General features: G+C 44.5%; 1 protein-coding gene across 1 annotated transcript; it reads right to left on the reverse strand.

Annotated features, from left to right (window-relative positions):
* Positions 1-248: 248 nt before the first annotated feature.
* Positions 249-17,939, reverse strand: WFDC1 (WAP four-disulfide core domain 1). Its single transcript, XM_081924130.1, has 6 exons — positions 17,399-17,939; positions 6,049-6,244; positions 4,773-4,856; positions 3,081-3,221; positions 2,374-2,415; positions 249-958 (listed from the first exon to the last, which is right to left on the reverse strand). The coding sequence occupies exons 1-6, from the start codon at positions 17,522-17,524 to the stop codon at positions 900-902; spliced, it is 648 nt and encodes a 215-aa protein (XP_081780256.1). The 5' UTR covers positions 17,525-17,939; the 3' UTR covers positions 249-899.
* Between the last annotated feature and the right edge of the window lie 1,074 nt (positions 17,940-19,013).

A 19,013-nucleotide genomic window follows, 5' to 3' on the forward strand; every position in this document is an offset into this window, starting at 1 on the left:
AGCAGAATTTGAACCCTGGTCTCTTAGTCCTAGTCCATAACACCATACCACCTGTTCCTATATTGCCATCACAGTCTGGACACTGGAAATAGAAGGAATGGTGATAATACACTTGGCATGTGCAGATTAGCTGTATTTCCAAAGCAGTTGGTATCTGGGCAAGGGCAGGGGGGCGGAAATCTGTCCTCTTATATCATACAGGGCCGCTCCATTTGAACTACACCAAAAGAAATAAATAGACAAGGCAGTTTCACTGGACAAGATGCATTTATTTTGTGTGTGCAAATGAGAAGACGCTACTGCCAATCAGAAATTCTATTATCAAAATATGAATGATAGGGAAAAGTCAAGCTCAGAAAACACAGAGAAGAATACAGTGGCTTTTAAGAATGCAGTGCAAAGTGACAGGTGAAAGTGTGATCAAGGTAACTAGGAGTTAAGATCTGTGTTTATTCAGCATTTCTCTACAAGACATGGTTTCCTATCTGAGTCTTATCACTGGTCGGGGCCAGCGGTAGCCAAAGTGATGGACCCTCCAGATGTACTTGGACTACAGCTGCCATCATCCTTGACTATTGGCCATGCTGGCCAGGGCTGATGGGAGTTGGAGTCTAACAATGTTAGGGCACCACCAGGAATTCAGGACAGGGGTATCTAATGCAGTGCCCTCAATAAGATGTTGGGATATGACTCCCATGGTCCTTGGCCGCTGAGCAGGCTACCTGGGGTTTGATGGGAGCTTTAATGCAACGACATCTCGAAGGTGCCATGTTGTTTTGTTCTGGATCTTAGATTGTGGGGAAGACCTGAGAGCTGCAGCAGAAAGCAGAGGCATCGTCACACATTTTCAAGCCATGTCCCCATTTATTGGGAGAATCCCCCTGAAGGCTTTGCCGGAGTTAACCAAGGTGTTTCTGCTGTTGTTTGACGTAGCCCACCACGTTATTGGAACTGCCTCCTGTAAAACATCAATGGGCAGAAAAGATGTTAAACATGAACATTTAACAATGTGAATCCATTCAAGAATATCATGGTGTATTTTAGAATTACCTCTCCATGATTGCAGTCATGGGATTTTTGTCTATCACATGATGGTATATGTTTTGACTCCACAGAGTGGGAAGTGACGAAGACAGGATGTTTGTGTTACTGTGTTCCATTAAGTGGGACTATTGTCCTTTGTCCTTTTTCTCTTTGCTGTCTGATGCTAGAGAGAGACGGAGCCATGTTGCAGTGCTCCATGTGTGTTTATATGTAAATAAAGTAGATTAGCCAACATACTGAGTTGCTGAGGTCTGTCACATGCATGATGCGCAAACTCTGCTGATCCCTAAGTGTGCCAGTGTCGGTTGGCATCGGTCGCTGTGATGTTCCGGCAGAAGAAAGCTTATGAAGCTCCCGAACGATTGACCAGGAGGGAGGGAACATGCCATACAGGCATGTGTCTCTGCCAAGGTCCTACTCGAGTGTAGGCTGAACTCCTGATGGTGTAATGGGGTTATAGAATTGCAAGGTGAAGACCTGCTTCATGGGCAGGACAGTGGGATAGGAAGAGAATAGCAGTTGTTTACATATGTAGAACCCTGTTGGATCAGGCCAATGGCCTATGTAGTCCAGCATCCTGTTCACAGTGGCTATCCAAATGCCTGTGGGCAACCTGCAAGCAGGATTTGAGCACAAGAGACTCTCTTTGAGCACTCTTTGCCTGTGGTTTCCAGCAACTGGTATTCACTGCCTCCCCTGGAATGAGTTCCATAGTTTAACCATGCAATGCATGAAGGAGAGCCTGCTGGATCAGGCCAAAGGCCAACCTAGTCCAACAATCTGTTCTCATAGGGCCCAGTCTTTGGGAACCCCAAAAGCAGCAGCCCTCTCCCCGCTTGCAGTTTCCAGCAACTGGCTTGGAATCCTAGGAAGGAATTCATGGTGGTTCAAGTGGACCATTGGATGATTGTTAATATGTCTGAGTTATCTCATTCTGCTCTTGGCTATATGTGTGTGTGTGTTTAAACTGACTTTTATTGTGCATTAATTATTCTATTGTAACCCACTTTGGGGCGTTTCTATGTGCAGCTCTGGCTCGCCAGATGCAGCTTTGTCACACTGGCCATGTGACCCGGAAGTGTCTCCGGACAGCGCTGGCCCCTGGCCTCTTAAGTGAGATGGGCGCACAACCCCAGAGTCTGTCAAGACTGGCCCGTATGGGCAGGGGTACCTTTACCTTTACCTTTACCTTAACCCACTTTGGGGCACTTTTCTATATATATATATATAGAAACAAACAAGCAAGCAAGCAAGCAAACAAACAAACAAACAGCAATATGCATTTAAGCTGAATTTGTCATGATCCAGATCGCAATGGTGGAGTCTTACCAAAATATTCCTTGTAATATTTAGGCCTTAGATTCCACCCATCTGGGGAGAAAAACAAATGAAAATGAGCTCCAGATAGTAAAATTGGAATGACTATCTTGCATTGACAACAACATGCTGGCTGGATGTTCTCCTGACTTTGCTGAAACCATTATGTTGCACAGCCCTTTAGAAATGAGACAGTAACAAATCTGAACTCCGGACATTATAGGGAGCTTACCCAGTTTCCTCTATACCAGTGTGTAGCCAATGCAGTGGACTCCAGAAGTTGTGGACCACAACTCCCAATATCCCTGAATATTGGTCATGCTGGCTGGGAATGATGGAAGCTGCAGTCCCAAAAAATCTGAAGGGCACCATGTTGGCTTTTCCTTCTCAATGATCTGCAGAACACTTACAGTCACACCTAGTGTCTGGAAGCCAGAAGTACAGAAGAATCAGAAAAGATCGGCATTGACTCGCACATTATGTGTATGGATCAGAGGTGGGAAACCTCAGGCCATGTGGCACCCGACTCCCCATTTGTGCTCTTCTCAAGCACTTTTGCTGGAATGTGTCTTCAATCCTGCTTGCCAAAACGGAGAGGTGCATGCATAGAAACCTCTGATTTGTGTGTGGCAGAAATGTACCCTGCTGTACACAAGAGTCATGTTTGTGGTTGTTCCACCTCTTGACCCTCAGAAGGTCAAGGGCATGTGTAGACCTACCAGAGTTCCCACGAAGCTTGATACACTGGCCTCTGTTGGGAATGCCCTCAGCGGCGTTGCCAGGATTAATGATGTGGCATTCATATCCTGTTGGGCAGTGCAGAGGCTCGTCTCCATCTTCTGTAGTGCTGCATGCTTCGGCTGTGGAAAGAGTGGTAGGAGAACATGAGAAGGTCCCCACCAGTCCAGGCCAAAGGTGCATCTGGCTTAGTGTGTTGAGGCTGCTGAGTTGACCAAGCCATGCTCAAGGGTCCTCCTTGCTGGCTTGGTTTGCTGGTTGCCTTCTCAGCCCAAAGGTGACAAGAACATGACATGGATGCAGTTATGTGCCCACAAAACCTCTCTGCTCAGTTAGTGGCCCACTATGTCTTTCAATGTTTCTCCCTTGAGCCTTGGACTCAGATCTCTGCCAGGGACAGATGCAAATCAATTGGCTTTGTGGGGAGGGGAGGGCATTTTTCCTCATCATTAGATAACCCTGATTGCTCATCTCTATTAGGCTATATGAATTAAAGTAGCTTTTCCAAAGGAAGTCCAAAGGCTTGGCCCAAGAGTACAAGGTTGCCAGCTTTCATCCTGCTCCAGCCTTTTCTGCTTTTTAACAGCTGCTTGGTGTGTGGGCATTAGCAGGTGAGCACATTTCTCTCTGTGCTGTGAAAAGTTTTGTGAGTTGATTTCTGCATACTGAAGTGTGCTTAAAAGCACAAGAGCATGCCAATTCAGTTTTTCATGATCAGCTGGCAACATCAGAGAGGGACAGAGACACACAGAGAGAATCTTGCTAGAAAAGAGACCAGGTTAAGTTAGCTTTTGCTGCCTTTCTCTGGGGAGCCATAGCAGAGAACCCTCATGCAGTGTCAGAGTGTCTCCACTTAAAAGGACCAGAGAACAGACAGCGTCTTTGCCTGAGACTCTGGAAAGCCGTAGACATTACTGGTCTGGATGGGAGCCAACTTCCTACTGTTACACACACTCCACTCTCCAAGTGGAGATTTCAGGGGTACCAGCACATAGGGCAGTTTGGGTTTCCTTGGAATGAAGGTCACCAGAGATGGTGGTATATTTTTATTTGTTTACACATATGCACAAGCTGGGCATAAGATGGAAGAGCTCGTAGTATTAAAACTCTAACAGATTTTGCTTCTCCATTAGGTTTCTTGCGGGGGGGGGGGCGCGTGTCTGTGCCCCAAAGCCACAGCTGGGGGTTCAGCACAGAGAGCAAGCCAGACCTCTGTATCTTCCTAGCTCCGGTCAAGACCAGCTCAGGTCTGTTGTCTTACACTTGTTTATTGCATCACCTCCAGACAAGTGAGGGGAGAAGCCCTGTCTCCTGGAAGTAGCTCTAGCTCAGGCATCCCCAAACTCAGCCCTCCAGCTGTTTTGGGACTACAACTCCCATCATCCCTAGCTAACAGGAGCAGTGGTCAGAGATGATGGGATCTGTAGTTCCAAAACAGCTGGAGGGCCAAGTTTGGGGGTGCCTGCTCTAGTTAGGAGTATTTGTACTGTTTAGACATGCAAAGAAATACTTTGCAGGCCTAGCCAGAGCCCTTAACTTAACAAAGAGACTGGTCTGACCATTTTACCAGAATCCTCACCCATCCTACAATGCTATAACCAAATTGGGAAACATATTTGTAGAGCAGTATCAATATTCTGACACCTTCCAAATGATGCACATATTTTTCTGACCTTGTAAAACTTCTTCCGGTCCATCGAGAAGCCAGCCATTTCCACCCAGCCAGCGTGGCTTGGGCTGAACCAACCAATCCAAAACTGTTCCAAGAAACCAGACATTGTTATGGAGAATGAGAACACTGAAAAGTGAATAGAAGAACTTAAGGATTGCTTTGCTATGATGGATCATTGGTTGATCATTGGCAGACGGATACTCCAGGGAAGTTCATAAGCAGGGGGATGGTGGTGGTATTTTCCTCCTTGGCTGCATTCAGACATGCAGAACATTTCACTAGTTTTCCTGATTATAATGCTAGTGCTTCTGTTCTGCTTTCTAACGTTGCTTTCACATGGCGGTACCTACAGCATTAGGGAACTGTGGCTTTTTGATCAATATACCTGCAGGTCATGCTAAATGTCATTCACATGGTGACGAACAACGCTGACACACACCGTTGGACAATGTGGCTTCTCCCACACCTTTTCAGCACATGTATGCTTCTGTTCCCCCATTATCCCCCCATGAAAAAAGCAGGAAAGGCCTTTACTCCCATGGTTTTCTGGGTTAATGGGCTTCCAAATGGATATTTTCTGGAAGTAATTAACACAGAACTGAGCGATAAGCTTCCACTATGTTCTACTAGATTTCCAGAAGTGACTTTTATGTCATTTGAAATCTCATAGATCATAGAATCACAAAGTTGGAAGGGACCCTGACAATCATCTAGTCCAACCCTCTGTAATGCAGAAATATGCAGCTGCTTCTTACAGAGATCAAACCTACAACCTTGGCATCATTAGCACCACACTGAGTTATCCCAGGGTCAAATATAAAGTGGGAATTAACAGGTAGGAAGCCGTGTTGGTCTGCCATAGTCAAAACAAAATAATAATAAAAAATCCTTCCAATAGCACCTTAGAGACTAACTAAGTTTGTTATTGGTATGAGCTTTAGTGTGAAGAAGTGTGCATGAACATGAAAGCTCATACCAATAACAAACCTAGTTGGTCTCCAAGGTGCTACTGGAAGGAATTTTTATTATTATTTGGGAATTAACAGTTAGGAAACACTGGAAAAAACGGAATAAACTGCTGTGGGAGTTCAGCCTTAACACTTAACATCTGATACCATGCAGCTGAACCTGGAAGCATCACTTACCATATTTCAATCTGCCAAAGGCAGACCTCCATGTATTCCTCTGATCGAATATTTTACGCTAGAGATCAATAACACCCTTTCTCTCTCTCACCCCTCATCTGGTCCAGCATGACATATTATGGGCTGGCATACCTGGAGGTGGGGGCACGGACTCCAGGCAAGCATAGATGCACCCATTGTAGCAGCAGCGCTTGTGTCTCTCGCACTCGGAGTCTGAGCGACAGCTGGGCACCTCGCACGCTCGGTCAGGCAGCGTCTGCGGTGGAGGGGGGCAGCGGTCGTTCTTCTGGTAAGGCGTTCCATGGGAATGAAGGGGGTACTCGTAGTCCTAAAAGAGGTAGAACATATCCAGTCTTTATTGAGCATTTATTCTGATTTGTTTGCGGGGAGTACTTAGGGGGAATAGGGCACTGCCCCATCCAACCTAATTCTGCCCCCAGCCACTCCTCACTTGTCTGATTTCATACTTACAAGCAGTCCAAGGGGTTGACACTGCCTTCTTCCTCCTCCCTAGTCTCAAAACTAGAATCAGTTGGCTGTGCTGCTCATTGGTTTTGGCTAGCATTGGCTCTGGCGCCACCTACTGTTGATCTTCTTCTTTTCCAACTTGCCAGTCCCGATGGGCACTATTATGGGGACATCATCTATTGCGCATTCATCCTGATTTGCTTGTGGGGGTGCTAATACAGCTTCCTGTTCATCATTTTTTCATTCCACATTTTTCAATGCATTTCCCCATCACTTTCCCACCTTCAAGAGCCCATTGTTGATTTTTGTTTAAGTGGATTTCTTGTGTTTGGATGACAGAACACATTCATTCACAAACTCACTTTTCCTAGTATATTCTTGAATCCCTCCTGCAAAATACGGGCGGTCTGGAGGTGGCCTTAGAACAAAATGTATCAATATTTTATGTTGCACATTAATTGTGGAATTCTGATATATGTTTTTGGTTCCAAAATAATTTCAGTTCTAGAAAGTCCAGGGAAGTCACACTGAGTCTCATAATTCATGTTCAAACACCATGCTTTATTTTTTATTTTTTACTTTAAAAGGGGAACACTTTTGGAGGAGGGGGTAGGGTGGCTCCTTAGGTATTGCCAAGAAAGAAAGATAAAAGAGGACACAGATTTGCACTTCATGTCCTAGTTAATGTATAGGCATACATATAAATTTAAAAATAATGACTATAATTTAAACAGAAATATAATACATCTCTCCAAAGTAGGGACAACTCTGTCCAGGTGACCTGTATGGCTCCTGTTCTCTCTTCTTAGCGAGTTTTATCTTTCAACCAGACTTGGACCAAACAACCCTTAAAATAGAGGACTCCTTCAAACAGAGGACTGTAAAACAGAGGGGGGGATTCCTAATTTTTGAAGATAATCATCCAAGGTAGAAACTTCCCAATTTGGGATTTTACATGTTTCTCCCCTGCAACTACTTCCAAACCTACCAACTAAATGTAACTGAGATGTTGTTAACCATTTTAATTAGAAGTGTAAATATTTCCCCCCCAATAAACTATGCAGCCTTAACTTCAGTCATTAAGATTTTGAGGGATATCTGCATTACTCAGATAGTCCAGCAGATGGCGATAACTGGCAGCGATAACAGCTATGAAGAGCCCTTAATTTAGGGACCATCCATTAACATGTATTGCGCTTTCAAAAACTTTTCGTAATCCTCCCATTACACTTTGCTACATTTTAAACCGACACTTCCTTCTTCCTTTGTCACACCTTGGTACACCCTTTTAAATCTCCATGTGGGTGGTGTGGGATGCATTTTGTTTCTAGTGAAATATTGTTTTCACTTCTATTCGAAAGCTAAAGTTGCACGTCAGCCAGTTGAAGATTTTGTTATACCTCAATGTGTTTTCCAAGGTGTATTTATTTTTATGCCATGATTATCTACTCCAGAGGAGGTGAAATCCAGCCCCTGGGCCAATCCTTGGCTTACCAGGGAGTCCATATTGCTCCATAAAGGCCATTCAGCTGATGTCACAGGAGGAGGTTGAATCCTGGTAAGATCTGATTTGTCTGTGCATTCTGTGCGGGGAACAGCCTGGCAAAGCAGACCTGTGCAGCCAGCAGGTTTGAAGCCCCCACCTATCAGCTGATGAGCAGAGAGTTCATTCCTACAGGGTGCTGCTTCCTTCCTGTATCACAGCCTTTCTCAACTTCTCCAGAAGTTCTTGGACTACAACTCCCATCATCCTGGGCTAGCCAGGTTAGGGATGATGGGAGTTGTAGTCCAACAACATCTGGGGATCCAAGGTTGAGAAAGCCTGCACTAATGGAAAGGGCACATGCAGCCTCGGGGCGAACCTACACCCATGGTTTTTAACGTTAAGGAGGTGTTAAGGAACGGTTTTGATAACCGTATGGACACATGACATCCAACTTTTAACTTTCATTATGCAGTATTAAAATGTGACACCTGAAGGCGCCGCAGAGCAACAAGCAACCAGCGAAACAGCATTTTTATTTTTTAAAAAAGGTAAGAAACGCTTCATTTTACAAGTATGCCCTGTGACGTTTTAGAACAATATATCTAACATAGTCCTAACAATGCTAAACAAATCAGTGTAGATCCAGCTATCAACCCCATGCTGCTCCTTAAACCTAAAAAAATCTGGCAGTTCAAAAAACAGCATGGGGCTTTTTGCAAAAGGGCCTTCAAACAGCCCCACACTGTGCTCTGAGGTGTAAAAAGTCAGGGCTTCCAAGTATTGCATCACTTGACATCACTACTGATGCCTGGTGACTGAGAGGTGGGCAGCCCCACCCACCTGTCAGATTGGGCCTCTGAGGGTGGAGAGATGAAGATCTGGCCTGCCAGACAGAAAAGGTTTCTCATCCCTCATAGAATTGCAGAGTTGGAAGGGACACCCAGCGTCATCCAGCCCAACCCCCTGTAATGCAGGAATCACAGCTAAGGAATCCCCGACAGATGACAATCAAACCTGTTTAAAAACCTCCAATGAAGGAGAGCGCACTACCTTCTGAGGTAGTCCATTCCCCTGATCTGGGACTGTAAACTGATTGTAATAATCTGGATTTTATGCTATGATGTGTCATTCTTTGCGGGGTATCAAGACAGAAATCAGCACAGCTGCCTAAATTTGTTGAGTCTGTTTAGGTTGTGGTTATGGAAGCCACCCTTTCATTTGAAAATTTGCCAAGACATTTCTAGATCTTTTGCCTCTGTAACAATCATGGCTCATAGCCATTCATAGACTAATCTTCCAGGAATGTGTCGACTCTAGTGCTATTTAAGTCATCAAAGTTAACAGTCATTCCCACATCTCGTGGAAATGAAGTGCATTTGTTTAAAAAGAAGAACATTTAATAGTCCTAATAAACTTTTTGCAAGTGGGCACAAACTCTTTGCAAAGCCCCCCATGCTTTAAAAAAATCTCCCTTTGGATAAAAGTATTGGTGTGGTGTGGATTCTGAAAGCAGACAGTAGAGTCAGATGCTGAGCCGACAAGAAGTCCACAAATGAAGTTAATTGTCTCTTCTTTGTGATGACAGGCCTTGATCCCCTCCGGTTCTAGTCAAATACAAAAAGCGTACCTGAGATATTTGAGATACCTGACATACCTGACTGTGATCAGAAGGAGCCAGGGGTCACTCCCTACTGAGCCTTAAGAAATCTGGGCTGCCCTTGTTTAAAAATGGCATGGCTTGTTTGTTTATTTGTTTGTTTGTTTGTTTGTTTGGATGTGTCGAGGAAGAGCGCAGAGTGCAGACTGCTAGGAAAAAAGCATACTCACAAACACACCTTGGCTATCTTAAGAGCAACAAAACCCCAGAGCCCCACCAATTAGCATTTCAATGCAACAGGAATGTAGGAAGTTGCCATACAGAGCCAGAACACCTGCCCATTTCGCTCAGTATTTTCCACACTGACAGTTGTCCAGGGTTTCAACAGGGGTCTCTCTCAGCCCTACCTTGAAATGCTGGGGATTAAACCTAAGACCTTCTGCATGCAAGAAAGATGACTTTCCATTCACCTGTGGCCCTTTGCAATGTTGTCTTCCCTTTAATACTTTCCTGATGCAATTTCTTATCCTATTAATGGGCAAATAATGGTTGGGGGGAGGCAACACTTTTATGTGGGAAGGTGTGGGTGTGTGTGATTGTGTGTGTCCGTGCAAACGATGTAGACTGGGTCTCTTGTGTCTAGCCTCTCCATCTCCCACCTTAACGGCAACCAGCTCCTTGCCCCACACCCCTGAGACCGGTATTTCATTTTTGCCTCCTGGTACACCCGCCTTTCCTCACAGATCATTTTAATCTAAGAACATCTGGGGTCTTTTCCAGTTCAGTAGCACCTGGATGACAGGTAAGCTGGAAAGAACATATCCTGGAGGGTTTGGGCACCGTGCCTAATTGTCATGTATTACCATACTGTTAACATTGTTCCTGTTCCACTGTGTCATCCCTCTGGGCTGAGATTATGCAGCTACACACACACACACACAAAATCCACAGACACACCAAGCTCTATTTTTATCATAGTACATGATATAAATGATGTTGACAAACTATATCTGATTGCCATTATGTTTATGAGACAAAGCCCCATTGTTCCAGTATGCAAACAACACCTCTAGAAGATGCATGTCTGTTCACTTCTAGCTTATTGTAGGTCCCTGCAGTCTCCGGAATATTCTGTTGCAATTTTAATCCTTTCTCCGTTTCTCCCAGGATTGCTCCTTTGTATTGAATACCTTCAATCTGTCTGTTCATCTGGTACCAGCTAGGTTTCTTCCGTTCCTTATTATCAATAAATCTGGAGGTAGGCGCCCTCATTTCCACCTCTGACTTTATCATAGGAGGGCTAATACCATGTTCTGCCACTAGGTGTCACTCTGTATGATTTCTCCCAGCATAAGGAGGTTATTGCTGCATTCTGCCACTAGGGGGTCACTGTTTGACAAATTGCTTTGCTTCATTATGGTTAATACATGGATCAGGAATGCTCCAGGTAGCACCAGAAACTCCCATGTGTTCACCGATGCAGACAGAGTTCATGTTTTAGAAAAGAGGCCTCTAGGTGAACCCATGGTTGAGTTTTGAGTTGAAAGTGGGCCTTCTGACTCTTTCTTCTCCAAATGAACTGGGGTGTGTGGGGGGGTGTAATGTGGGTTTTTTGGGGAGGATATGATGGAATGGAAAGGTATATGCATTTATAAAAGCATTTCAACAGAATGATCATAATAGTGTGATGTCGAGTTCCAATGAAATTCATTTGAAGAGGTGGCCAGCCACATTCTAGCTGTGAACTCAAAGTTTCAGGCAGGGCGGGGGAACGAAAAAAAGGACCCATCAACACATCTGTAGAACAGATGATGGTCCGTGCAATGCTTTCTGATCCATGTTATCTGCATGTATCTAAATTCATAGCAACTCTCTACATCATTCTTGTTGGATTATTAATTTAAAAAAGCTACCCGACCGTATTCTTAGTAATAACGCATTGAACCCATTGGAAGTTGTTGACTTGCATTTCAGCATGAACCCACTTAATTCACAGCTCCCAAAACAATATGCAAACTGAAAGACAGCCATCCTTTATTTGCACATTTCTGAATTTGCAGTGCAGTTCTTCAGCCGAGTTGTGTGCAAAAATGCACATTGTAGAGAAAAGTGTGCATAAAAATCCATATAATAATGAAAACAATTTACAGAAATGGATATTAGAGAAAAGCACTTGCCAAAATGCATGCATATTAGACAAAATTTCATACAGAAGCATGTCTGTTAGAAGGATTGCCCATAAAAATGTTGGTGAATTTTTGAGAGGACCTTTTAAAAATAAATAAATCACAAACTGATAGGGAAATTCAGATAACTGAAATTCAGATGTTTATGATTATTATTTTTTGCAGGGTGGGGGTGGGTGAAGGCACCTGAGAAACAGAAATTGAGAGATTCTATTTCTCTATTTCTATTTCTATTTCTGAATAAGTGTGTTTCAGACCTGAGTGTGTCTGTTCTTGACCTAATGGACCACATAGAAGCAAAATTGTGCAGAACCTGTCTACTAATAACAACTTCCTTCCCTTCCAATCTAATTTATGAGTGGACTTTAAAACTAATCAATTCCCTGACCTAAGTCCCCCTGAAATCACCCCTTTTAATGCCTTCCTTTTTCAAGGAGAGCCCTCTCTGCTGCCTTTTGATCACTTTCCGTTCTTAGTAATCCTAGAGAGTTCCTGCTAACAATAATAGGAAATGAGCTTTCAAGGAAACGGCGATTAAAACGCCTTGTCTTTTCAACCTCAAACAATACTTGAGGCCCTTTTGACTTCCACCTGACCTACAGTAGATTTCCTCTCTGAAGACACTCAACCCCACCCAATACCACTTGGCTCCTCTCCAGTGCTTTTTTAAATGGGGGGACGCAGGGGTACACATACCCCTAAACATTTTGTGAATCTTTGTACTTTTGTCCATTTACTGTATTTATTTTCCCCAATTTGAACTATGTATAAAATGGTGAGGGACGCAGGTGGCGCTGTGGGTTAAAGCCTCAGCGCCTAGGACTTGCCGATCGAAAGGTCGGCGGTTCGAATCCCTGCGGCGGGGTGCGCTCCCGCTGCTCGGTCCCAGCGCCTGCCAACCTAGCAGTTCGAAAGCACCTCCGGGTACAAGTAGATAAATAGGGACCGCTTACCAGCGGGAAGGTAAACGGCGTTTCCGTGTGCGGCTCTGGCTCGCCAGAGCAGCGATGTCACGCCGGCCACGTGACCCGGAAGTGTCTCCGGACAGTGCTGGCCCCTGGCCTCTTAAGTGAGATGGGCGCACAACCCCAGAGTCTGTCAGGACTGGCTCGTACGGGCAGGGGTACCTTTACCTTTACCTATAAAATGGTGATTTTCTTGAGTCAAAATGAGAGTACCCCTAAACATTTTTTTAGGAAAAAAGCACTACTCCTGTCAGTATATATCACTGCACACACCCCAATCTGTTAGCGCCAAGAGACCCTAAGGCAGTGATGGCCAAACTTGGCCATGCAGCTGTTTTGGGATTACAACGCCCATCATCCCTGACCTCTGGTTCTGTTAGCTAGGGATGATGGGAGTTGTAGTCCCAAAACAGCTGGAGGGCCAAGAAGTTTGGTCATCACTGCCCTAAGGGCTCAGTTTCCTTAGACTGAAGGCCAATGAAGTCTCTGGTGTCTGGTGTCTCTGGTACACACACACACACACACACACACACACAGAGAGAGAGAGAGAGAGAGAGAGAGAGAGAGAGAGAGAGAACCTGAGCACAAGATGGAAAGGCAGCAGTAACACTCCATCATATCATGCTTCCCCATTAAGTTTGGGATCCCCAAAGCCATAGTTTTGGATTAAGCACACACAGCAAGGCAAACCTTTGCATCTCTTTCTAGCTTTCAGCTCCAGCCAGACTAAAAGCTAGTTTCCAGCCAGCTGAGAGTGTGGAGGATGGAGGGCTACCTATTTGCTAAGAAAGCATCACCACCCAGTTGTCTCTATGGCAACACACCTGTTCTTTACCAGCCATTTAGACATGCACATAAAAACACAAGAGCCTATTGGATCAGACCAGTGGCCCATCTAATACAGTGTTCAGTTCTCATAGTGGCTAACTGGGTGCCTGAGAAACCCAGAACCAGGACCCAAGCATCCCTATTCCCCTCAGCTCCCAAAGTGGTTTAGCAACCACTTCCTCATCCCAGGAACCTCTTAAAATTGCAACTTTGTGGAGGGAATTTGGGTTCTCCTAATAGCTCTCAGCACCCTGAACAAACAATGGTTCCCAAGATTCTTTGTGGGAAGCCATGACAGGTGAAAGTGGCGTGATTTTTTTTTTTGGGGGGGGGAATGGTGCAGATGGGGCCTAACCTAGGTTTGGCTCTCTCCACCCAGCCACTTTCTTTCAACTCTGTAGTCATTATCCTGCCTCTCTCAGCAATATCAAAGCCTGGCTAGTCAGGGCCAGAATTCTGAGCTAGATGGATGAATGCTCAATAGAACATGACTTCCAATGTCCCTAAGTCCATCTTCTCAAGCCTCTCTGTTGCAGGCATAGAAACCTCCAGTGCTCTTGCTGCTTTGATGGAAGCAATGACAGAAAGGGCTCATCCACATGGATGTGGCTATGAGTCCTCCCACTTCTGGGAATGGGATGTGGGTGTCTGCATGCCATGCTTGGAGCTGGTGTATTGTTATGTGAGTCTGATAATTGACTTTAGGTTACAAGTCTAGCCGCACTTTCCTGGAGCAAACCCCATGGAATTCGATGGGATTTATTTCCAAGTAGACTCAGTTAGGCTTGCACTGTTATTGCATTATTATTATTTTTGTTTCTGTTTTTGCATTAATGTGCTGCTCTGGAGACTTTTGGGTCAAAAATGGGCATATAAATCAACCATCATGTCCCACCCTGCAGTTTTCATACTATGGGGCCTGCTTATCCCCTACACTGAAACCAAGCCCCAGTGATGAGCCCACCCTCTGGAGAAGACCTGTCTACATTTCTCCTTGGGGCATATTCAAAGACAGTGGTCCTTCAACATGCAGGAGGGTGGGCGGCAGGGGAGAGGAACCCTGAACCTTGCTAGCTCAGCATATCACATGATTGGCAGCTTGCCCAAAGTGCAAATACCATGAAGGCATCTTTGGAAGAGGAGAGGCAAGTAACAGCAAGCTTCCTAAACACACACACACACACCTAATCCAGAGAGATCTCCAGAATGTAAGAGAAGAGAGAGAAGATGGCAAGTTAGAGTGTCAGATCAGAAGTTGGGAGACCAGGGTTCAAATCCCCACTGGGCCATAAAACTAGTTGGCCTTGGGCCAATCACAGTCCGGCACTCTAATCTACCTTCCAGGCTTGTTTGTGGATGAAACGGCAAACATGAAGAACCATGGATTCCACCTTGAGCTCCTTAGAGGTAAAGTGGGTTAGAAACAAAGGAAATAAAAGAGTCACTGCAGGAGCCCTCTCTCCAATTTTAAAATAAGAATAATATATATATATATATATATATATATATATATATATATGCTTTCGTAGATTTTCACGGGTACAGGAATGCAGGTTTTGGTGTCCTCGGGTGTCTTCCCGTGTAAAAGTTGGGGTGTCTAGGCGACGTTTCGACGAGGTCTCACTCGTCATCTTCAGGCTGGTGCTTTCGGCTTCTTGTTACTGGAACAGAGCAGGATCTCAGTGTTTGAGTTCCTATAAATACTGTTGAGGGGGTGTGGTGTATAGCCTCCAATGTTCTGGGCAGAGAGGAAGTTCCCAGGCTAGTGTGCCTTTTCTTCTTTTGTTCCTTAATTACTTGAGACACAAAGACTTTAGCAACTAATCCACACCTAATGACCCACCTAAGTGGTACTCAGGATATCACTCAAGAAATCACTCAAGATATCCCTCAAGTAATTAAGGAACAAAAGAAGAAAAGGCACACTAGCCTGGGAACTTCCTCTCTGCCCAGAACATTGGAGGCTATACACCACACCCCCTCAACAGTATTTATAGGAACTCAAACACTGAGATCCTGCTCTGTTCCAGTAACAAGAAGCCGAAAGCACCAGCCTGAAGATGACGAGTGAGACCTCGTCGAAACGTCGCCTAGACACCCCAACTTTTACACGGGAAGACACCCGAGGACACCAAAACCTGCATATATATATATATATATATATATATATATATATATATATATATGCTTTCGTAGATTTTCACGGGTACAGGAATGCAGGTTTTGGTGTCCTCGGGTGTCTTCCCGTGTAAAAGTTGGGGTGTCTAGGCGACGTTTCGACGAGGTCTCACTCGTCATCTTCAGGCTGGTGCTTTCGGCTTCTTGTTACTGGAACACTGAGATCCTGCTCTGTTCCAGTAACAAGAAGCCGAAAGCACCAGCCTGAAGATGACGAGTGAGACCTCGTCGAAACGTCGCCTAGACACCCCAACTTTTACACGGGAAGACACCCGAGGACACCAAAACCTGCATATATATATATATATATATATATATATATATATATATACCAGAGGGGAAGACCAAAAGTAAGAAGAGCCCTTCTGGGGTCCATCTAACGGCCCATCTATTCCAGCATCTAACTGGCAGTCAGAACAGCCTAGCATACATAAGTACTCATTCAGTTAATGTAATGATCAAGACATGCGTATTAGTGTCACATCAAAAGCACAGATTCATAGAGGAGAAATACTAGGGATACAGTCAACCCAAAGAATTCAATAATTTGAAAACAATTGATCACACACGCAGGCACAAAAGAATCAATGCTTCATATAAGCATTCCCAATTAAACAAACAAGAAATCATCATAGAAGGCAAACCCCTAATAAATTTAAAGAAATGTGTACAGTATTCCATTTCAAGACAGCATCTGACATCACACTTTATTTTCAGTTATATGGCTGCATTGAATCTGCTCTGCTCATATAATTTACTGGCTTTTTAGTAAAATTATAAACATATGTCCCTCTTAATTATAGCTGTTTTAAAACTTTATTGAAAGTAAAATCAGCTGCTCTATGTATCTAGATCCCATTGAATTCGATGGGGCTTAGTCCCAGGTAAAAAAGGTTAGGTTGCCATCTTAGACTTTCAAAATGATTTGTGGCTATTTTTATGTAAGAACACAAGAGCCCTGCTGGATCAGGCCAGTGGCCCCTTTAGTCCAGCATCCTGTTCTCACAGTGGCCAATCAGATGCCTGTGGGAAACTCACAAGCATCTGTTGTTCCCAGCAACCAGCATTCATAAAGTATTACTGCCACTGAAAGTAGAGGCAGAGCGTAATTTTGTGGAATCTATATCTTCTACCCTGTGCTGAGATCCTCTTTATGAAAGGCAGGTTATAAATAATAATTCTAAGGGACCAATTATGTCTTATGTGTCCCTTAGAATTGAATGGGTACCTTTAGGGTGTGGGTTTAGCCCCTGTCTGCATATTCCCAATCAAACCTCTGGTTCTTGGTTATTTAGTCCTGTGTTATAGATTATTTTCCCCCTTTATTCACTTATTTGCAGAGAGGAGAGCTGCAGAAACTGAAGCGGGGGTGGTTTACAAGATTTTTAAAAGGGGGAAAAGTGATTTCCTGGCAAATAATACTCATAGAGTAGACCCAAATCCATTGATCTACTGGGTAACCTCTAAAGATACCCCATTTCTTTTGCTTGTGCACCTCTGATTTTTCCTTTAAGGAAGACCCAATGCATTATCCATTCCCAAATGCAACAAACTTCTTCAGGATACAGTACAGGAAGCTGCCTTGCACTAAGTCAGCGCACTAAATTCATCTAGCTCAGTACTGTTTACACAGGCTGGCAGTGGCTCTCAAGCGTTTCAGGCGGAAAAGCCAAGGATTAAACATGGGCCCTTCTGCATATTCTACCACTAGACTATGCCCCCCCCTGCACCTCTGGTTTCCCTTCCCTCCACCTTCCAAGCCAAATCTACTTACATCATATTTCTCTGCCAGCTTCAGGTATGAGGCTCTTCTCCAGCGCTTTTTTCCACAGCAGCAATGCGGGGATAGGAGAAGCGTCAAGCACAAAGTGACCACCAAGAAATAGTGTCTGCACCCCATTCTGACACACGCACAGACCCGTCTCTTCTCCTTACACCGAGAACAATTAACAACTCCCCGACTCCAAATTCAGCAAGGACGAGGCTGGCTTCAGATTTCTTTAGAGCAGAAAGAGGAGGTTGGTTTTGGTCAGGCAAAAGTCCAGCTCAGCCAGCCCCTTGCATGCAAGCACACACAGCTATTAGTCCTAAAAGACGGTTGTAGGAGCTCTGGGTGCGACTGAGAATGTTGTCGGAGAAGTTTCGTGCTTCCAAGTTTGATCAGGTTGTCCGATCTCGCAGCTGCTCCAACGGCTGTGCCCCCCACCTCCCTGGAAAGATGGAAAGATTATTTTTAGACCTTTGTTTCAACATCTGGCACTCCTAGAGAGAGAGAGGCCCATTCAAAGCCAGAGAGAACGAGAGGATCAGATGACAGCTGCTGTAAGGAGGGAATGGGCGGGGGGGGGGGGTAGCCGAATTTGTTTTTGTTTTTTAAAGGTCTCCAAGGAATAGGCAGGGCAAGCGCAAGCAAAATCTCTCAAGTCTTCCCATGGCAAGGCTCCTCGCAATGACTAGGGAAGTCAATTTCTCTTTTGATCAGTTTCTCATTTTTCCAATCTTGTGTTTGGTTCTCTGCATCTGTTTTCTAATGGATCTTTTTTTAAAGTCATCAATAAAATTCATAAGCATTTTTCTGCATTTTTCTCCTAATATGCACATATTAGTACACAATTTCTTTGAATATACTTGTTTTGCAAAGCAACTTCCTCTAGGATCATGCATTTTTGGATGTTGTTTTTCATGGACACATATGCATTTTTACCCTAGTACATGCATTTTTGAACACATCACTTGGCTGGAGTGGGAGGAGAACCGCATTGCAAAAACTCAGAGAAGTCCAGATTTCAAAGGGTGCCTGCATTTTGGTCCATGCATTGTTTCAGAAAATGCAGATTAGCTAGGTTCACCTTCAAATGTGATCTGACTCCAAGTTCTCCTCTGTCTCGACTCACATGTGGTCTGCAATGGCACAGCCCAGACACAGAGTTACCCCACCACCACCACTCTTGGCGAAAAGTCAGTGATGCTCCTCAGTAAATGTGTAGTAGGACCAGACTGAAAAGTTTAGAGCCCTTGCCTGTCTCTACTTACGCAGCCGTGCAGTGAACGAATTAAGCCATATGTGTCTTATTAAGGAGGTATTCCCATAAACCCAGAAAGTGCCTAGTGGGTTCAATTAGCACAAAGATGTTGAATAGGGCAATGCATTATTCTGCTGAAAAGAGGAAGCTGTCTCAAAAGTAGAAGGAAGGATTTAAAGCCCCCCCCAACCCCCCCCCCAAGAACACCAGACTAGAGCCAGCCAATGAGCTTGTTTTCCCTTTGGGCTGCCAGGAAGGGAGCAAGGACAGATGTCAAGCAGTAAAGAGACTCCTTGTGGAATGGCTGCTTGGGGCTTATTCAATTATTCAAAGCCTTATGCAGTTGAGCCCGAATACCTCAAGGAC

Source organism: Podarcis melisellensis, assembly GCF_964234715.1.
Source record: "Podarcis melisellensis genome assembly, chromosome: 8".
In the NCBI taxonomy this organism is placed as follows: domain Eukaryota; kingdom Metazoa; phylum Chordata; class Lepidosauria; order Squamata; family Lacertidae; genus Podarcis; species Podarcis melisellensis.